The sequence below is a fragment of the Rhipicephalus microplus genome, chromosome 3 (assembly GCF_043290135.1).
Source record: "Rhipicephalus microplus isolate Deutch F79 chromosome 3, USDA_Rmic, whole genome shotgun sequence".
Classification (NCBI taxonomy): Eukaryota; Metazoa; Arthropoda; class Arachnida; order Ixodida; family Ixodidae; genus Rhipicephalus; species Rhipicephalus microplus.
In genome coordinates, this window is record NC_134702.1 from 107,387,925 (window position 1) to 107,406,336 (window position 18,412).

The following is an 18,412-nucleotide window of genomic DNA, read 5'->3' on the forward strand; positions in this document are numbered from 1 at the left end:
TTAGCCTCCCTGCCTTTCCTTCTCTACCAATTATTCTCTCTTGTCACGAAAGTGTTTTCTGCAGATCCGTGGGTCAGCACTGAAGTCCCTGTTTGTTAAGGCTTTAACAGCCAGGTCACGAGCATTCTGGACCCGACGAAAACTTACAGCGGGATCTGTCGCCTACGGCTGGTACCGTGGCACCGAACAGTACACCTACAACATGAATCTACTCGTGTGCAACTTTGAAGTTTGCGCTGCTTATATGCGGTGATATCTTCAGCTGGCCAAATAAAGCTCGATATGTTAAAAATGTGCCAAATTTTGTTAGAGTCGGTCGTAGTGACACCGGTCCTAATATTGAACACTGTGATGTGCCAGAAACACTTGAGCACATATTTTGGGACTGCCCAGCATACGCACGTGAACGATCGACAAACACTGATGTCTTCTATTGAACGCTATTGCAGTATGTCTTTAACTGATGAGACCGTGTTTGGCCCTTGGCCAGACACCAACAGTGCAACTGTGATCACAAGAGCGGTTATAACCTTTTTGGAAGCAACTGAACTATATGCGCGGCTATAAAACTTTTCTCAGGTAGAAAGATTCCTATATACTCACCTCTCTATCTAACCATCGTCATCCATTAGTCTTTCTTCTCCCCTTCCCCCTCCCCCAGTGTAGAGTAGCAGGCTAGAGCAAGCTTTTGCTGAGGCTGACCTCTCTGCGTTTCTGTAAGTAAACCTGCCTTTCTCCCTCTTTCTCGTTAAAGTAGATGCTCCAGTGTAGAGTAGCAGGCTAGAGCAAGCTATCGCTCTGGCCGACCTCTTTGCTTTCTGTAAATAAACCTCTTGCTCCCTCTCTCTCCATCTATCTCTCTCGTTAGAGCAGATGCTCTGCGAAGTACCTGTAGACCGCTTGACGTTACCTGGCGATGCGCCACGATTTCACAAAAAGCCGCTCACGGTGGTTGATTTCGAAGTTGACGATGTGGCAGTTGACAAACGCGATGCGGTCGGTGGTCGTTCACGTCGCTGTGCTCAGCGACAGGCAACCACAACGAAGAACATTTGGACAAACATATTTACCTGATCTATGTAGCCACCATAACTGATCTGTCAGCATTGGATTGGCGCACACATCGCTCTGCATGCAGAGTTCGACACACTGTAACAACACCACAACCCCGAAGGCATGTGCTTGAGAAAAACAGGATGACACAGAAATCGTCATTTAGCTTGTGGCACCCCTCTCTTTGTTCGTTTTGTTATGGAAATATGGTACGGGGTGAAGTTGAACGCCACGGCTAAATAACTGCACGAGAAAGAGCGAACATTGAGAAAAAGAGAGGCGGGTGTCGATAGCCGTTAAAAAGAGCTTAGTGTGCATTTCCTTAGTTTGAAAAGTGTACTTTGCGAAATATCGATACATGATGGCCCTTCTTCCTTCTAAAAGAGAGCTGGTATATACTTTCCACCTCCGCCTAAGACGCACAGTCCACAGGGTGTTAAAGAAGCATTTAGGTCGTAAAAAGAAAACTGAATTGAATGAAACTTTTATTACATAACGCAAGGTCGCATGGAAAACGTGTTGGTAACCACCTGGATACGCAACGTCACGCAAAAGCAAACACAGGTAAAAATTACATGCCCAACCTGCACACAAAAGTACACGTATGTATCAGTTAAACAGCGTATTCGATTACTATTTGATACAAAAGGAATCGAAACATAAATTACAAATCTATACTATTGCACGGCCGCTGGATCAAAGCGCTTTGATCGAGCGGCCGTGACTATTGCAGCACATCATGTTAGCATGTAAAGCATATAAAACGAGCACTTTTAATACGGTGCACTGTAACAGCGTTTAAGCATCGCAAGAGACATTTTGGTTAGTTTGATTAAAGTGGGAGATGATCTCATGAAACGTCAACACTAAAAGACTGTCTGTTTCCGCACACAAATTTGAACAATGGCCTAACAGAGCAAATTCACAGCCTCTTGTCTGGAAGGGTGCAGGCATAAAAACTGAACAATTAAAAGGATTACGGTTAGTTAGGCGATGGGGGGTTATACACACTTTTTTTAGTATTGTAGTTTATTAGCAGATGTAGGGAGTAATCTGACATCGAGAATAAAGAGCTTTAGTGCAGAGGCTGCAGAAATTTAAATTTGTTAGTCTGCGTGGGGAAGGGGATAACGGATTCAAAGAGAGATAATAACGACTTAAAATGGTGAAATTGTATAAAAATATATTGAGATAAGTTGACCCTGAGAGATTGGAAGCGTGAAAAAAAATGAACAAACAGAAATAAAAACTAAGGCAAGCGCATTGCTGAGAAGACGAAAAAGGAGGAGGGGGCTTCGCGTCGGACGGGTAAAAGATGAAGGGGGGGGGGGGGGGGTTAACTGAGCCCTTGTCGGTCGAAAGTCGGGACCACCTAAAGGTGACGTATGGAATGCAATTGGAATAGTCAGAGATTTTTGAAAGTAAGACTTAAGTGACTGGGTTTTGTTGTGCACAAGGAAGAAAGCCTGAAGCTTGTTGTGATGCCCGCGAAGATGCCATTTGTGGGACCTCCCAACCGTTTTTTTTTCGTTTGCAATAGCACCTTGATGGCCACTAGCTGTGTACCCTAAGTACGACACCCAGAAGGAGCGAGACACCGATCCCCACTATACCGCTGAGTGCGGCAAAGACGGAGGGTTTAGCGCGCTCGTACACAGTCTGCGCATCGGGCATGTCCCTAGGCACGCTTATTTCCAGATGATCCAGCAGCTTCTGCGCCCACTTCTGGCAGTTGTTGTTCTTGAAGTGGTACTTGCCCATGTAGCGAATCTCCTTCACGACCTTTTCGACGTGCTCCTTCAGAAGTGTCTGCTGGCCCAGGTGCCTCTGCGAATGAAGAGCGACAAGGAACATCTCGCCTCTGCATCACCGATACTCTCAGACAAGGAGTATAACTTCCTAAAGCAGTTGTATTGATGCACCCTTCTGTTCTTATCAGCACGACGTGCCACTGCATAAACTTCTTTTATAACCCCGTCATTTTTCTTGAAAGGTCCCTCCCCAACCTCTCAGTGGATAAGGTACTCGGCTGCTGACCCGCAGGTCACGGGATCGAATCCCGGCTGCGGCGGCTGCATTTCCGATGGAGGCGGAAATGTTGTAGGCCCGTGTGCTCAGATTTGGGTGCACGTTAAAGAGCCCCAGGTGGTCAAAATTTCCGGAGCCCTCAACTACGGCGTCCCTCATGATCATATGGTGGTTTCGCGACGTTAAACACCACATATCAATCAATCAATCGTCTGCAAAGCGATAACTACAACTGTCTAAAGCTTTTCCTATATTAAAGCCTTGATTTTATGCTGGGTCGAGTGAAAGAGATATCAGTTCTGTAACGCGAGATTATTATGTGCCGATTAATGGGGGAAATGAAACTTCGTCGTAATAAGATTTCAGCATGCACGTGCATATAATGAGGGTTTTGATTTATTGCTGGTCTTTCAAACAAAGGAATTTTTAGGGGCGAAGCTCCTTATAGCGGCTCCCGTTCGTCCCTCGTAGCCGTCGTAGTGCGTAACAAGTATAACATTTTGACCTTCAAGGTGGTGCCGGTGAGAGATTTTTTCTGTGCGTTGTTGAACAATAAAAAGTAGTGCTCAATGTACATGCCGATGGCTACTAATGCGGAATGAGAGACAGAAGCATTCCGCTTTTAGTTAACGCGCACGCTGCGATCCCCGTTAGCAGCCATTGGCATGTACATTGAGCACTATCTGACAAGAAAGGGTTGCTAAGTTGTACTCACTTGGTGTAACCTCTTTAGTTTTAGAAAGGTTTAGCGGGCGTTAAGCCGCAGTGCCATGAATACAGTGATCTAGTATATACCATGAACTCGAGGTGGTTAAAGGTGGGAAGTAGATACGAAGCGCAAGCCGTAAGAAAGTAAAAGCCGAATTCTCCTGCCTCTCATTTCCCATTATCAGCCATTGGCATGTACATTGAGCACTATCTGACAAAAAAAGGGTTGCTACTTTATACTCGCTGGGCGTAACCTCCTTGCTTTTAGGAAGGTTTAGCGAGCGTTGGGCCGCAGTGCCATGAATACAGTGAACTAGGATATACCATGAACTCGAGGTGGTTAAAGGTGGAAAGTAGATACGAAGTGCGAAGCCGAATTCTCCTGCCTCTCATTTCCCATTAGCAGCCATTGGCATGTACATTGAGCACTATCTGACAAGAAAGGGTTGCTACGTTGTACTCGGTGGGTGTAACCTCCTTGGTTTTAAAAAGGTTTAGCGAGCGTTAGGCCACAGTGCCATGAATACAGTGAACTAGTATATACCATGAACTCGAGGTGGTTAAAGGTGGGAAGTAGATACGAAGCGCAAGCCGTAAGAAAGTAAAAACCGAATTCTCCTGCCTCTCATTTCCCATTAGCAGCCATTGGCATGTAGATTGAGCACTATCTGACAAGAAAGGGTTGCTACGTTATACTCGCTGGGCGTAACCTCCTTGGTTTTAGAAAGGTTTAGCGAGCGTTAGGCCGCAGTGCCATTAATACAGTGAACTAGTATATAACATGAACTCGAGGTGGTTAAAGGTGGGAAGTATATAGACCCGAAGCGCATGCCGTAAGAAAGTGTGCGTGTGCCACCTCTCGTTTAGTCCTTGGAATTTCTGTCCGCTGGATGGCGTTGCTTCTATATGGGGAATATATGATGAAAAGATGCGAGATAGTGGTACTTGGAGTGTTGTATAGATAGAAGAACGGACACACAGACAGATGCAAGGATGGACGCATGAACGGACGCAGGGGCGAATGCATGTACGAACGCAGGGACGGACGCACGACCAGACGCACGCACAGACGGGCGGATGGACGCACAGACGGTCACACAGACGGACGCATGGACGGACGGAGGCAAAAACGAATGGACGGACGAATGCTTCGCCCCACTCTCCATCATTCACTCCGTGGATATGCTGCTAATTTTTATTTGTTGGATACCCATAGTAACGTACCAAGTTTACGCTTACTACATGTCTTCGCCGAGCAATGTCTTTATGTGAAATAACCCGAAGGCTTAGAGAAGAACATACCGAAAGCAGCACTAAATATTAGGTAAAGTCGTACGTGTTCAATATTGCGAAAAGAGCATGAAGGGAGACAAGAAGAATGCTCGGGTGTTTTCAGTCTCTCTGTCGTGACATTTCCATGAGAGCGAAAAGTGACGGAATGATTTGGCCAAACGGGGAGTTGATTGGAAGTACAGAGGAAGGGCGTAGCTACAAGCCACTTTAAGAGGGCCCACACACATTGTTGCGAAGCGCGCCTCCGACGACGTTACGAAGGGCTCTACGAAATCTCACCGCTGCAACCACTGTTTCGAAAGACGGCGACGCCAACACGGTCCCGAAGGCACCACTGCTTCGAACTCCACAGGGAAGGTCACCAGCCGTTTGGTAGCGTAGGTTTCTCAGCTCGCGACTGCTTCTGCGCTGAGCTGATAGACGAGCGGACGAGTCGACGGTGAGTTAAACAAGGTTTATGTACAGCATATATACAGAGGCGTTACAAATTCGGCACTGGGGCCGACAGAGAATCGAAGAGCCGAGCTCTCCTCTCTAACACATAGGTTCTCTCAAATGGGTCTGCTGTCTAAGGGGTTGTCTCGACGCGCCGCAGGGCTTCTTTCATATGCCCCGGGTCCAACCCAAATGCCCAACCAGAAGCGCCGCTGGTCGCGAGGTCAAAATCCTCCAATGAGGCCACCGCTGGGCCGCGTCCTTCTTTGTCATCGAATCTGGAGAGGCTGCGCTGCAGGTGGCTGCACCCAAGGACGAGTGACGTCGCCGCGCATTGCGTCAGCCGCCAGACAGGAAGACGCCGGTTGTTTACTCGACGGGCTCGCGGCTGAGATGACTCACTGCACGTGCGCGCCAGAAAGGCGCCGTCGCTTGATGACGCCGTTGAGTTGTTGATCACGTCAGGCGGGCTCGCGGGCTGGCCTTGACACAGATTGCCTTTTTCAGAGGCATGGACGTTCGCTGTGGACTCGCAGGCATAACAACATCCACTCAAAATGCGATAGTGATTGCAAATGTGTGAAATTAAAAACAGACCGCTACCTCACAAGCTGCAAGTGCAAGAAATGCGATGTTCCAGTTGACCAGAAAAATCTCGTCTTTGTCTTCAGTAGACAGATATGTCTCTATGGCTACTGGTGCCATCTGCAAGCGCTTATGTGCAACTCCGCAGAACACTGAAAAGAAAAGACCTTAAAGGGTGGCTGATATATAGTGTTTTTTATTTCAGCAAGATTCAGAAGAATTCGGCCATAAAGCGCGCTATCCTATTGCTTCGTTAGAAGTCAACTATCCGGAGTAACAACATGAAAAAGATAATCTAAGGATTTTTATTCTAATATGGGCAACTTTCAGAATTCAATCTAGGAACAACCGTTGTCATAGGTTGGAATCACAGATACAGGGTGGCCAGTGAACGGTTGTGCAGCGCGAGGAGGTGGTTTTAAGAAGCTCTTAAAGGCGCAGGCTCGTCTGCCGTTGTAGTTGTCTGTCGTAGCCACCATATAATACTCGGAGTGCTCACTAAAATAGCGTTACGGCGCTCGTTCCACTCCGATGAGTAGGAGACGCGTGCTTTAGTGGGATAGGAGACGGACAGACAGACATACATACGTATGGACGTATGGACGGACGGACGAACGTATGAACGGCCTGTTGTGATAATGTACTGGGCGAAATGGACGGAAGATTCACGGTTCTACCGATAAACCTCTGGAGCTTCGCCCACTCATCGTCATTCACTCCGTGGATGTGCTGGGATTTTTTTCAATCGAGAAACTCGCTAGTAGACGCTCCCTGCTTCGATGCTGTGAAGCGAGAGAGCGGAGGGCGTTGAGGGAGAGTGAACGCAAGCAGGTGGTAGGAGAGAAGTGGAGAGAGTAACGTGCAGCTGTTGGAAATAGGGAAGGAGGAAAGCTTCGCATGTGTAGTGTGATTGCGGACACCATCGATGCCGCGGGACATTGGCCCAAGCAAGATATGCTTCGCATCAAAAACGTATACATTCAGATGCTTGCTCCATATTCAACTTGTTTCCACTTCCTTCGAAATGGAGATACTGATATCAGAACAGGGTGCGGAAACTCCCTATTCCTCCTATGTATTCGCTTTCGGCAGCGGCAACGCCGCTGTTACCACTGGCGGTTGCTGGGCATGCTACTAGAAATAAATCACGAACAGAACATTGTTTTATGACGTCACTGGTGACGTCGCAAACTAAAGGAAAAGGATGAAAATTCGAGAGGAGGAGGGTTGCCGCGGAAGCCCTCCTTTCCCACTTCGGATGCAAGCGGAATGCGCTCGTGTGTTCTTTTAGGTCCGCTGGCCGCTTGGGCGATGTGGCCATCCGTAAAATTTTGTTGTTAATCTTTTATGAAGAGCCAAAATTTAAGCTGTCTGATTCCTCAGTGAGACGAAACTCGATCGGCACAAATAAAACTAACATTTTAATGCACGTTTTGTAAAAAAACAACAACCAGATATACACTTAGTGTGAAAGTGGTAATGATATATGTGGGGTTTAACGTCCCAAAATCACCATATGAGTATGAGTGACGCCGTAGTGGCGAGCTCCGGAAGTTTCGACCACCTGGGGATCTTTACGTGCACCCAAATCTGAGTACATGGACCTACAGCATTTTCGCCAACATCGAAAATGCAGCCGCCTCAGTCGAGATTCTATCCCGCGAGTTGTGGGCCAGCAGCCGAGTACCTTAGCCACTATAGACCACCACGGCGGGGCTAGTGAAAAAGTGTGAATCTATAAAATCAGCTTCAACTTACAACTGACATACGGACATAATGAGCAAACGTTGAAGCCAGAATATCTGAACCATTGCGAAAATGATCAACAATTTCGAGTATATGACATGTCGTATTTGACTTAATCACGTTTGTTACGATGGGGCCCATAGTTTTCATACAGAACTTGGGTACCAAACGAGACTGGAGTTCAGAGGCACGGAGGGGCTTGAAGCGATCAGAAGTTTTTCGTGAAAAAACGTCGCTGGAAACAGTGTTTTGGCAGGTTGACTTGTCTTTGTGAGGGCAAAACGTTACCTTCACAAAGAAATGTTCACTTGTCAAAACGTTGGCTCCATCAACATTCTCTGTAATGATATTTAGAAGCCTTTAGTCTATCACTTGTACTTGAATAACACTATATTAGAAGTAAAGACTAACACATTTTCGAACCCCAGCTACAAAAAATCATGAGCAGGAAACAGCCTAAAATTACTTGGCATCATTTGAACTTAACACCGACAGCAAAAAAAGAACTATGCAGCAGAGCCAACCCGAATCCAAGCCTTTCAATAAACGCACTTTCTCGACAGCAGCCTGGCTACCACCTTCACCAATTAGTCAAGCGACACTGCACTTCTGTCAGTCCAGTCAGGCTTCATTGAACTGGGTTTGCTCATGTGTACTCATGCAAAATGAATACCTGCTCAAATAATAGGTCAAAACTATCGTGCTCACCAATTGCTTTTAGGAAAGGCTGAAAAACCTTCGTGAAACTAGAAATTCTCGTTCTGGCACACCACAGAGCCGTAGAAAACATGTGTTGCCCGATGAAGCCATCTTCGAAGAATGCATAGTTCACTTGTTCAGCTCACTGGGGCTTCCGTTCTCTGCCCGCCACAACTTGCCCTCTGTATCTTTCCCGTAGTTGCCACGACAACCAAGCGAGATAACTGAGCGCGATCCAACTTCTAATACCACTGAGCTAAGTGTGAGAAGAAGCGGAGGCAAGCGCTACGAACGCAACTAAATCACTTCCTGAAATTCATAAAATAAAGAATAAGAAAAGACATATATAAAAAGATAAGTTCTTTATACAAAGGTATTGGATTTTTTTTTGCTATTTGTAAAAACTTGTGCAAGTCAATAAATTCCACCGTTCACCTCAACCCCACCTTGTTAACCCCAATTTAGGATGCCCAGCAGCCGATACGAGCGTGCATGTTTCTTGAAACCGAAGCTATGACGATGAGTTTCCGGGGCCTGATTTCCGGCACACATTTTCGAAGTGCGCCCACGCACTTCTCGTGTTACTTAAGGGACGTCCACGTGTCGTGTGGCTTTCTACACCATCCTTCATCGCCATCCGGTTTTGTATTGCACTGGAAAGCATATCGTTCGAAATGCCCAAGCAAGCAGCATTTTCCCTCGACAGGAAGTAGACACTGTCAATAAATTGTCGATATTGTTATTTAGTATTTGTAGACTTGTTTTTTTCAGCCCGCCGCAGTGGCGCAGCTGTTACGGTGCTTGGATACTGACCCCAAGGTCGCGGGTTCGATTCTGGTCGCATTTCGATGGAGACAAAATGCTAGGGGATCGCCGCGTTCTGTGCGACTTCGGTGCACGTCAAACAACACCGGGAGATCAAAATTTCCGGAGCTCTTTACTACGGCGAGCCTCATAATCATATCGTGGTTTTGGAAGGTAAAAGCCTGGGTATTATTACCATTATTATTTTCCCCGAGCTGAGAAGTTATGCCTGCCACACTTATTACTGGAACAGCTTACAGTTTCTGCATGATAAACTAGTTTTTTCTTGTTTAACAATAAACTTATGTTAGTAGCATTCGCTTAAAGGAAGCGATATTTCGGGGAAGGTATTATGTCTACAGAAATTCCCATACAGTTTAGTCCCCGTGGCTGCCGATGTGGTACAGTGGCACGGTGCTAAGCTGCTACGTGGAAATTGTGGATTCGATTCTGCTCCCGGCGGGACCATTTCGACCGAGGCGGAAAATGGTAGAGGCCCCCGCCCTCGGATGTCACTGCTCGTTGAAAACACTTCCCCCATCCAGCGTGTCTCAAAATCACGTGCACATTTGGCCACCTAAAACTCCGGATAATAGTATGATCATTGTAATTGTTCCGAAGACGGAAACTCGCCTCAGTCAACTGCACAACTTCGAGGGATTTTTCGGCATGAATAACGCAAATATCGTCAGCATTAAACAAAGCTATGAGCCGCTGCATTACCATACGCTGGATTATTTGCGTAAACGATAAAGATCAATACTTCTCCCGCCAAGAACCCTTTCCACCCATGCATATGAAGTAACAACGTCAAAAGGTACATCCCTGCCTCAGCCCTTTATCTACATCAATATTAACGTAACTTATTCCTCCCCATTTAACGCCGACTCTAGTTTTGCGGTATATCCGCCTAAAAGAAATCACAGGATATCCACGGAGTGAATGATGATTGGTGGGGCGAAGCGTTCGTTAGTCCGTCTGTACTTCCGTCCATCTATGCGTCCATCCGTGCATCCGTTCGTGTGTCCGTCCATACGTGCGAGCGTCGGTGCGTCCATCCACCCGTCCTTTCGAACGTCTGTTCTTCCGTGTCTCCCTTCGTTCGTCTGTCTTTCTGTCCACCTGTGCGTCTGTTCGTGCGGCCGTCCTTCTGTCTGTCTGTCCGTCCGTCCGTCCGTCCGTCTACCTGTATGTCCGTCTGTCTATCTAGTGAACACCCCAGTACAGCTATCTCACATCTCTTCGTCATGTATTCATCATATACAAGTGCAGTCATCTAGCGGAGATTCTAAGAACCGCTCTTGCGGGTATGTGCCACCGGTGGTTACGCACTACAACGAGCTTATACAGGCCAAGCTGGCGGATTGGTCTGCTAGTGTTGCGGCCCTATGGGCCCCTACCTAGCCCCCGTCAAACTTGGTTTCCCCCATTTACCATTCTCTTTATGAACAGTAAAGCTTATTCCTCCTCCACTACAACGAGCGACGCACAAGCCACACGATAAAGAGCTTCGCCTCTAAAAGCTGAGTACAATGATTGCTTATGGCAAGCTTCTCTCAAATGTAGCATAAAAATTGGCGGTTAACGTTGGCGCACGCGCGAGTAGTATATGAGACTGACATGTGTAAAATGCTATTAAAGTTTGTACGTATTCCTGTACAATATTATGGTGAGCACAAAAACAAATAGGTTATCGTCTAACTGACCATTGATTTGAGATAGATTCTGGAGTTGGCTAAAACAACTATCATGTTCCGGCCATGTCCGCATTTTCCATGAAATAATTTGTATAGCAAATAAAATTGGTACTGACCTAACGTCGGTGGTTTAAATGAACAAATGTTATGATTCTTTATTCTTTACGTCCTGATTGATTATCATGACTATTGGGAAGCACATCGAATGGCTCTGCGTTTGACACGCAGCAGCGCCATGCTAGGCGCGTCGTGACTCAACGGAAATGTTGCAATGTGCAGAGGTGGGGCAGGCAATGCTGGAATTTCCACAGTGCTCGGTTTGTTAAAAAGCATGTTTACGGTTATATGACCTTACAAAAGCATGCGCAGTCAGTCAATAGCTACTTATGTTGCATTAAAGCACACATACGTGCGATTAGAATATTAGACTAGATGATTTCAGTTTTTTTTTTCGTGTGTGGGGTTTCCTGCTTCATTAAGAATTACTCACATTCATTCTTCTACTTGTAGTTGCATTCATGCGAAACATTGATGTTTTAAATTTTAATTAGGCTGGAAGCTTGTCCGCAGTGCCGTTTTTTTTTTCGCCAAACAGAACGAGGCTAACTAAGATCGGCCCAACACTGCTGCACTTTACGGTGTCACCAATGAGGCGCCAAAATAAATTGTTCTAGAATTCAGTCACCACATTTGGTTGTACTTGCCTCATACGAGTAGGCGTTTTTGTGGACGTACGTCTTCTCCTCCCAGGACACACGCCCTTTCAGTTCCCCGGTGCTGTCCTTGGTGGCGTCGCAGACGAACACTTCTCTCTCGCCGAAGTCGAAGATGACTACCCAGTGCTTATGCCACAGGTTGCCGCACTGTGACGTCGATGACGAAGCGAGGCCCATCAGCAGGCTCCCACATGGGATCGGATGGCTGCAGAGGTAGACATGACACGCTTCCAGAGTCCGTGCACTACGAATAGTCGTATTCTGATCGTCGAGTGACGGCCGCAACATGCTTCCTTTGTTTTTTTTTTTTTTTGAGACACCGGTCAGACGTCGCTAAACCTGTGCGATCTCTGCGAGTGTCGAGAATCGCCGGAGATTCGAGCGAACGGTACGAACAACGGCAACCCGAGCAAAGAGCGACTCGTCGAGGGCGTTATCAAATATTGTCGCAGTTCCGCGTCACACTCGCTGCCTCCGACTCCCGCCACTGTTGCGCTACAGCGTTGGCATCGGTAGCGATACAAGTTGAGTAGAAAAGTTTCGGGGGCAGCGGCGTGGGTGATGTCTACATTTTCGTTACACCCCTTACACATATCGTGATATATGTGAGGGGTCCACGCCAAGACATTGATGCTTTGGGTCACCAACAAATGGCGCATTTGGCATTTCAGGTCTATAGTCATTGTATATACCATGATAAACTACGTACAGGTGCTTATAGTTGCACGTAGGTAGGTCCGTCATCATGCCCACCGACGCATCCACGTTAAGCAGGAAAGGCACTGCTCTCAAATGCAGGAACCGACATATGGTGCTGTTATTATTTGATGTGTGCATTGCCTATGCATTGTCGTGCGTTTGCTGAGCATTTATTCACGCTGATATGCTGAGGACTTCGCTTCTTCTCTGTGTATACCATACGTTTTTGTTCTTATCATGCATTGGTTGTGTGTTTGACCACGCATTTTAAGGATGGGGGGAACAATGTGGTGTCGTGGTTTCGGTTACGGTTCCAGTTTCGCTTCGCTGGCCCCACAGAGGGCGTTGTATAAATGTATATATAGTTATTCTTGTGCACATATAACTGGGTCGCGTGTGTGCCACTGTCTTCGTTCTTCTTGGCCGGTGCTTCGGGGCCCGGACCTCGTGTTCGCCGCGCGTCGCGTCTGACGCACGATACAACACGACACGGTGCAGCGGCCCCGTGTATATATTTCTCGCCCGTTTATTGCGCCTCGCTTCCACGATAACTATTCGTTCGAACAAAGTGTGAATTCAGATGACACTAGCACTGCACCGTGTAACATGGCAATCACCATGAAGTAATATTTTGAGGACGAATAGACACCTCCTCTGCAATTGTGCGCCACCGCCGGGTAATCAAGAAGCAATGCCCACTAACATCTGCAGCAAAATCATAGGCCAAGAGCCAGGCAGCCAAAGAAACGTGGTCCAGCACGTGCTTGGCATCCTGGAACGCCAGCGGCCGGTAGTGGCGCCTCCACCGGTTTGACACGAGTAGGTAAACTGCTCCGGGACGTCCGAACACGCTAGTGTTTCGCTTTGAATCACTACCCTTTCCCTTAATAAACTACAAAAGCCACAAAACACCGAAATCGGAAAAAAGCAGGGCAGTAGGAACAGAGACATATTTCGGTGTTTTGTGGCTTTTGTATTTTACTAAGTATGTACCAACTTGCCTAACAAACAACTCTTCTGTTCTCCTTCTCCCTTTAGGTCATCGACAATTTAGTTGTTTACCTCACTCAGGACGAAGATCCTTCAGGTCGCGACTTTTTCGTTGGCGGCACTGGCGTGTACCATGCCCGCGAAGTCGATGACGATGACGCCGATGTGATGAGAACGATGATGCTAAGGACGATAAAGAACAAACGTGTTCCAGGTAGCGCATTTCCTTTCTGCCCTCACGGCACAGAACATGTGAGGTAGCCACTACACGCCACGACGCTGACGACGATGAAGATGGCGAAAATTATCACGGACAACGACTGGCTTGGGCAGTATATGTCGTCTCGACATGTTTTACGATACATTTTGTATGACTGAACACAATCTACAACTACCCGAGGAACGTGCCTATAGACTTCTTCTTTGCCAACTTGCGGCTAAATTTGCTACTTCAAAGCAGTAATAATGAAAGCGAAACGAAATTCACAACTCAACACAACATACCAGCTACGACGAATAAACATCCTGTACACCCTTTGGTGCTTATTTGCACGCGCGAGGTGTCACTCTCACGGGTGAGTTACGTTAACGCCGAACGATCCCACTGTTTCACCCGCTCGTCATCATTCACTTCGTGGATAAGCTATGTTCTTTTTTTTTGTCCCAGCTCTGCATATATTTGCGGCATAGTTTAGAAAAAACCTTCTTCCTTCTGATATTCTGCCAAATATAAATAAAAAGAAATATCAAATGAGGAAAGTATAATAGGCAAGATTCTAGACATGCCACGGCGCTCGCATTTTGGTGGACACCAAATGGCCGAAGCCCGGGATGTCAGTGCGTTTTGAAGAACCCCAGATGGTCAAAGTGACCGTAGCTCTTAATACGGCGTCTCTTATGATCATGTCGTGGTTTTGGGACGTAAAACCTGCCGTACTCCTACGATTCCAGACAAAAAATCTACAAATCGTTCACTCCCCGTTGCTTTTGGCGCAGCGCTCTAAAACAAAAACCAGCCACTCGAAAAAACAACGAGTGCTGATGAAACACGTGCTATCACTTTTTATCGTCGTATAAATAAGGTCATGGTAAAGAGAATAATATGAAGATGTGGGTAGATTCAGTGTAAACTAAGCACTATAGTAGGCCTCAAAACGCTGCACTGCGCAGCAGCTGGAGCGCATCATGATGATGTACTCCGACTTTAAGAGCACTATGCACATAAAACACACACTTATTATTATATTTTTGCGTCGTTCCATTTACTAGAAAGCTGTTGCATACTGAGCGAGAAGCCGTCGTGGATGACATCGCCTACTATAGAATATTTTACGGAGTACAACATCCCAAAACGCTTCGAGCAGCGCTCTTACCCCCGCATTCAGAAACGCTACTTGACTGGAACTTTACTTGAAACCAGCTTCAATGCAGCGCGTTCGCAAAGCGTCTGTGCGTTTGTGCTGCATTGGCACCGCCTAAAGACAAAGCGTTCGAAACGGGTTTGTGCTGCATTGAAGTTGGTGGCAAGTCAAGATCAAGTCGAGCAGCGTTTCTGAATACGGGGGCTAGTTAATAGGCACCGTTCAGTCGAGTTTTCCAGTCTGACTACAGCGCCGGAATACACAGCCTAGCGGATAAAAAAAAAGAAATATCGAGACAGCCTCGGTGAAACTGGAACGCGATGCGAGCGTCTCACGCCCTGCATCTGTCGGCGGAATGTTGGCGGAATACATTGGGGACGCGAGGACGTGTCTCTGCTCTGCGTGTCCCTAACGGCGAATGTCCGAAACTTTGAGACGGGGCAGTGGGAGCAGCGCAGCTTCCTCTGCTCAGTGTGCGGTGCCTATTGCAGTAGCGGTGGCCGCGTGAAATAGAATCGAAACCTGGCTCTCTTAATGGCGGTAAAGTACTCGACCACAGAGCCTCCCCAGTCCTTGAAACCGCAGTTTGTTGTAAATGGGCACCCGGCAATGCAGTTTACGAAATCTGATGGTAGTGCCAGAAGACATAGCCTAGCGAGTAGACGCAGCAAAACCGAACTTGCGCGTGCACATAATTTTCTTTCTTAGTTGTGTGCAAGGGGGTCACGGCTGATTATGTAAGCGCCCAGAAAACGTTCTTTGAAAACGTGCCGAAAAGGGCACTGACACTTCAGCGTGTCACTGTGTTCAGCGAGCGTTCCGTATCCCTGGTTATCGGTACCAACAATGCTGAGGCGGCCCAAAGTAGGGAGCCTACATGAACGGCCGTTTTTAGGGTGGAGACATCTTAATAAGTGCCTTCAAGAAACTCAGCCAAAACCAGCGGGCAACGGGGCACGCTGTTGCCAGCTTCCACCAGATTCAGCATAGTTTTCTCTGCGCCGCCATTTTGGAGCCAGCCGCCGCTCCCTCCAGCTACGCGAAGTACGGCGCAACAAAAAGGAGCCGACCGAGTGACAGCGGTGGTTCTCAGGGTAGTGTAAGCGACCCAGTTCTCAAAGTGAGCGCACGAAGAAATTCGCAGCCCACACACAAACACTTGCGACATAATACTGAGGTTACGCTGACACGAACGCAAGCGTGGCAACAGCTCAGACTAGCGAGCGCGTCTCCGTACGAACGCGCGGACGCGTCCCGTTTGTGGGCTTCCTACTCGCAATGCGTGGACGCAGCAACGACAACTTCGGTTATCTACTCATTTGCGAACACCGCGAAACACATATACGTGTGCCGCAGGAAAAATCAGTGAACGAAATATGCAGTACTCACAGAGCAAATACGAGACGCACTGGTGGGCTCCCAGCCATCTCGCTTCACTTGAGCCAGCCATAGTTGTCGTCGGCCAGGGCTCGCTGGGAAGCGGAACATTCGCACCCCCTTTCTGTTGTGGTTAGTGCAGAGCGGTACGCAGCATCCAGGCATTCTAAGGCTTCACCGGCAGCGTTTAACACGCTACCGCAACGTTCGACGCCGTATTATTGAGAACTAAACGCAACCGGGCGTAGACGCAGTGCGGGCACCAAGATGGGGCGACAGCGCGGCGTTGCTGTCTGGCAACATTGTGTTTTGGCGGGCGGCGGTGCATTGGCGGCATGTAGCGGGTCAAAGGCTGACATCACCCTAAAAACGGCCGTTCATGTAGGCTCCCTAGCCCAAAGAGCTTCTTTGCGCCCTCTGGTCCACTGTCGGGTGCCTATACACTAGAGGGAACTCTGGCGCTAGTGTTTATGGGAGCTGCAATGCACGGCGCTTCAGCAATCATGGGAATGATGGGTAGTACACACATTTGTCTAATCTTCGTACCTTTGGCTTCACTTAGCTTCTCGTGGCTTGAAGCTGCTTTGTCAAGAAATGACAATCGGTGAAGGTTTTAGCAGTTACGCTTGAACTCTTCAAATTTTAGGCTCAACAATTCAAATCGGGCCACGCAGTTCACAGCAGTGCATTCTTTTATTAAAAAAAAACCAAAACACAGATATACACGAAGCCACAAATGCGTTCGAAGCCCTCAAGCAGGAAGGCTAGGCCAATTTGTGTACTACCCATAATTCCCATGAGGGCTGGATCATCGCAGCGCCAAAGTCCGATCTAGTTATTTCAGCAAACTTTATGTTTGAAACCACTTTGCAAAAAGAATATGCACAGTTGTCGTGTCTGAAGAAGAGCCACGTCAACGGAGGTGATATTGGGCGGTAGAAGCGCAGAATCGCTCCAGGTGTCATGCCATGTCATTTGCATAATGACTGTGTGATAGAACTGTGCCAACCCTTCCCAACGGCTCTGCTATTTGAGTCACCATCATCACCAGCCACAGCTTAAGTTCAAAACACGGCGTGTCATACATAAGCTCATGCTTGAGCTCGCAAGCGCCGATGATGGTGACTTTTGCCTTCGACTCGCCTTAGGCGAACGCATATGGGCCCCGGGAGTTGTTGTTTTTTTCATTATTCACAGAAAGCACTTTTCATTCCATTATACATTTATTGAAGGCATTCGCACGCCGTATTTTGAGATCGATAGTCCGCGATCATAAAAATAAACATGTGAGAGAGGCGCTAAAGAGTGACTGCAGGAATCATTTACAAAATTGGCAAGTTGAGAGCAGTTAATTTATTGATTCGTTTATCAGTTTCTAAAAATAACTAACTAATATAGCCAAAAGCTTCATGTTCGATTTTACATGAGTAATTGGCTTTAATACCAGTCAAAAGGTTAGTCGATAGTGGCTGTTCAATTAATCTGCATCGTTTAGTGCAAGGCGAGTGCACGTCGACATTTCGAGTCTCGTGCTCGGCTGCAACAAAAGAGCAGCGCAAATGAGTGGTTTATTGTTTGCGCTGGTCGAAGGTAAACCAAACTATATTGTTCAAAGGTAAACCTGTTTGCGCTGGTCGAAGGTAAACCGCACGTTCGGCTAGACAAGCGGTGAGCCATTGAAATAGCTGCACGGCAGTTCATAAACTGCACGATAGCATTTCTGGAAAAGTCCTTTCTTGAGATTGACGACAATGCTGGCTGTTTAAACAACGCTTCCCGACGGAGACATGTGCGCGTCAATTTCTTACTTGTGGCTTAAAGCACAATGGCCGTCATGTGGTTCGGCTTATATGCATGCTAGTCTGTTCACAGTATAGCACGCCAGTTACAGAATGAAGACTTACGGTGAACGCATAGAATAAAGAACCAGCAAACGCTTCGGGGCACGCGTATATACATCCTTAGGTTCACGGGGGAATTTAGGCTTATGTTTGCAACTGATACACTTAAGAAATTTCCACCGAGATAGAAAATCAAATTGCCACTTTCGCTGCTTACTTTGTGTAAATACAGCGCGCCTTCAACACGACCTGCCGTATGTGGTATGCAAAATTCGGCGTGAATTATCACGCATCGTAATCTCTTCGGGGAAAATGCAATGCTATAGCTGTACTTTTTAGGGTATCAGTAAAGAGTATGATGAACTTTGTAACAAAAAAAA

General features: G+C 47.2%; 1 protein-coding gene across 1 annotated transcript; it reads right to left on the bottom strand.

The window, feature by feature from the left end:
- Nucleotides 1-2,473: 2,473 nt before the first annotated feature.
- LOC142803866 (uncharacterized) lies at nt 2,474-12,188 on the bottom strand. The gene is made up of 2 exons (XM_075890125.1): nt 11,753-12,188; nt 2,474-2,880 (listed from the first exon to the last, which is right to left on the bottom strand). Exons 1-2 carry the CDS (start codon nt 12,050-12,052, stop codon nt 2,608-2,610), a joined length of 573 nt encoding a protein of 190 aa, XP_075746240.1. The 5' UTR covers nt 12,053-12,188; the 3' UTR covers nt 2,474-2,607.
- Between the last annotated feature and the right edge of the window lie 6,224 nt (nt 12,189-18,412).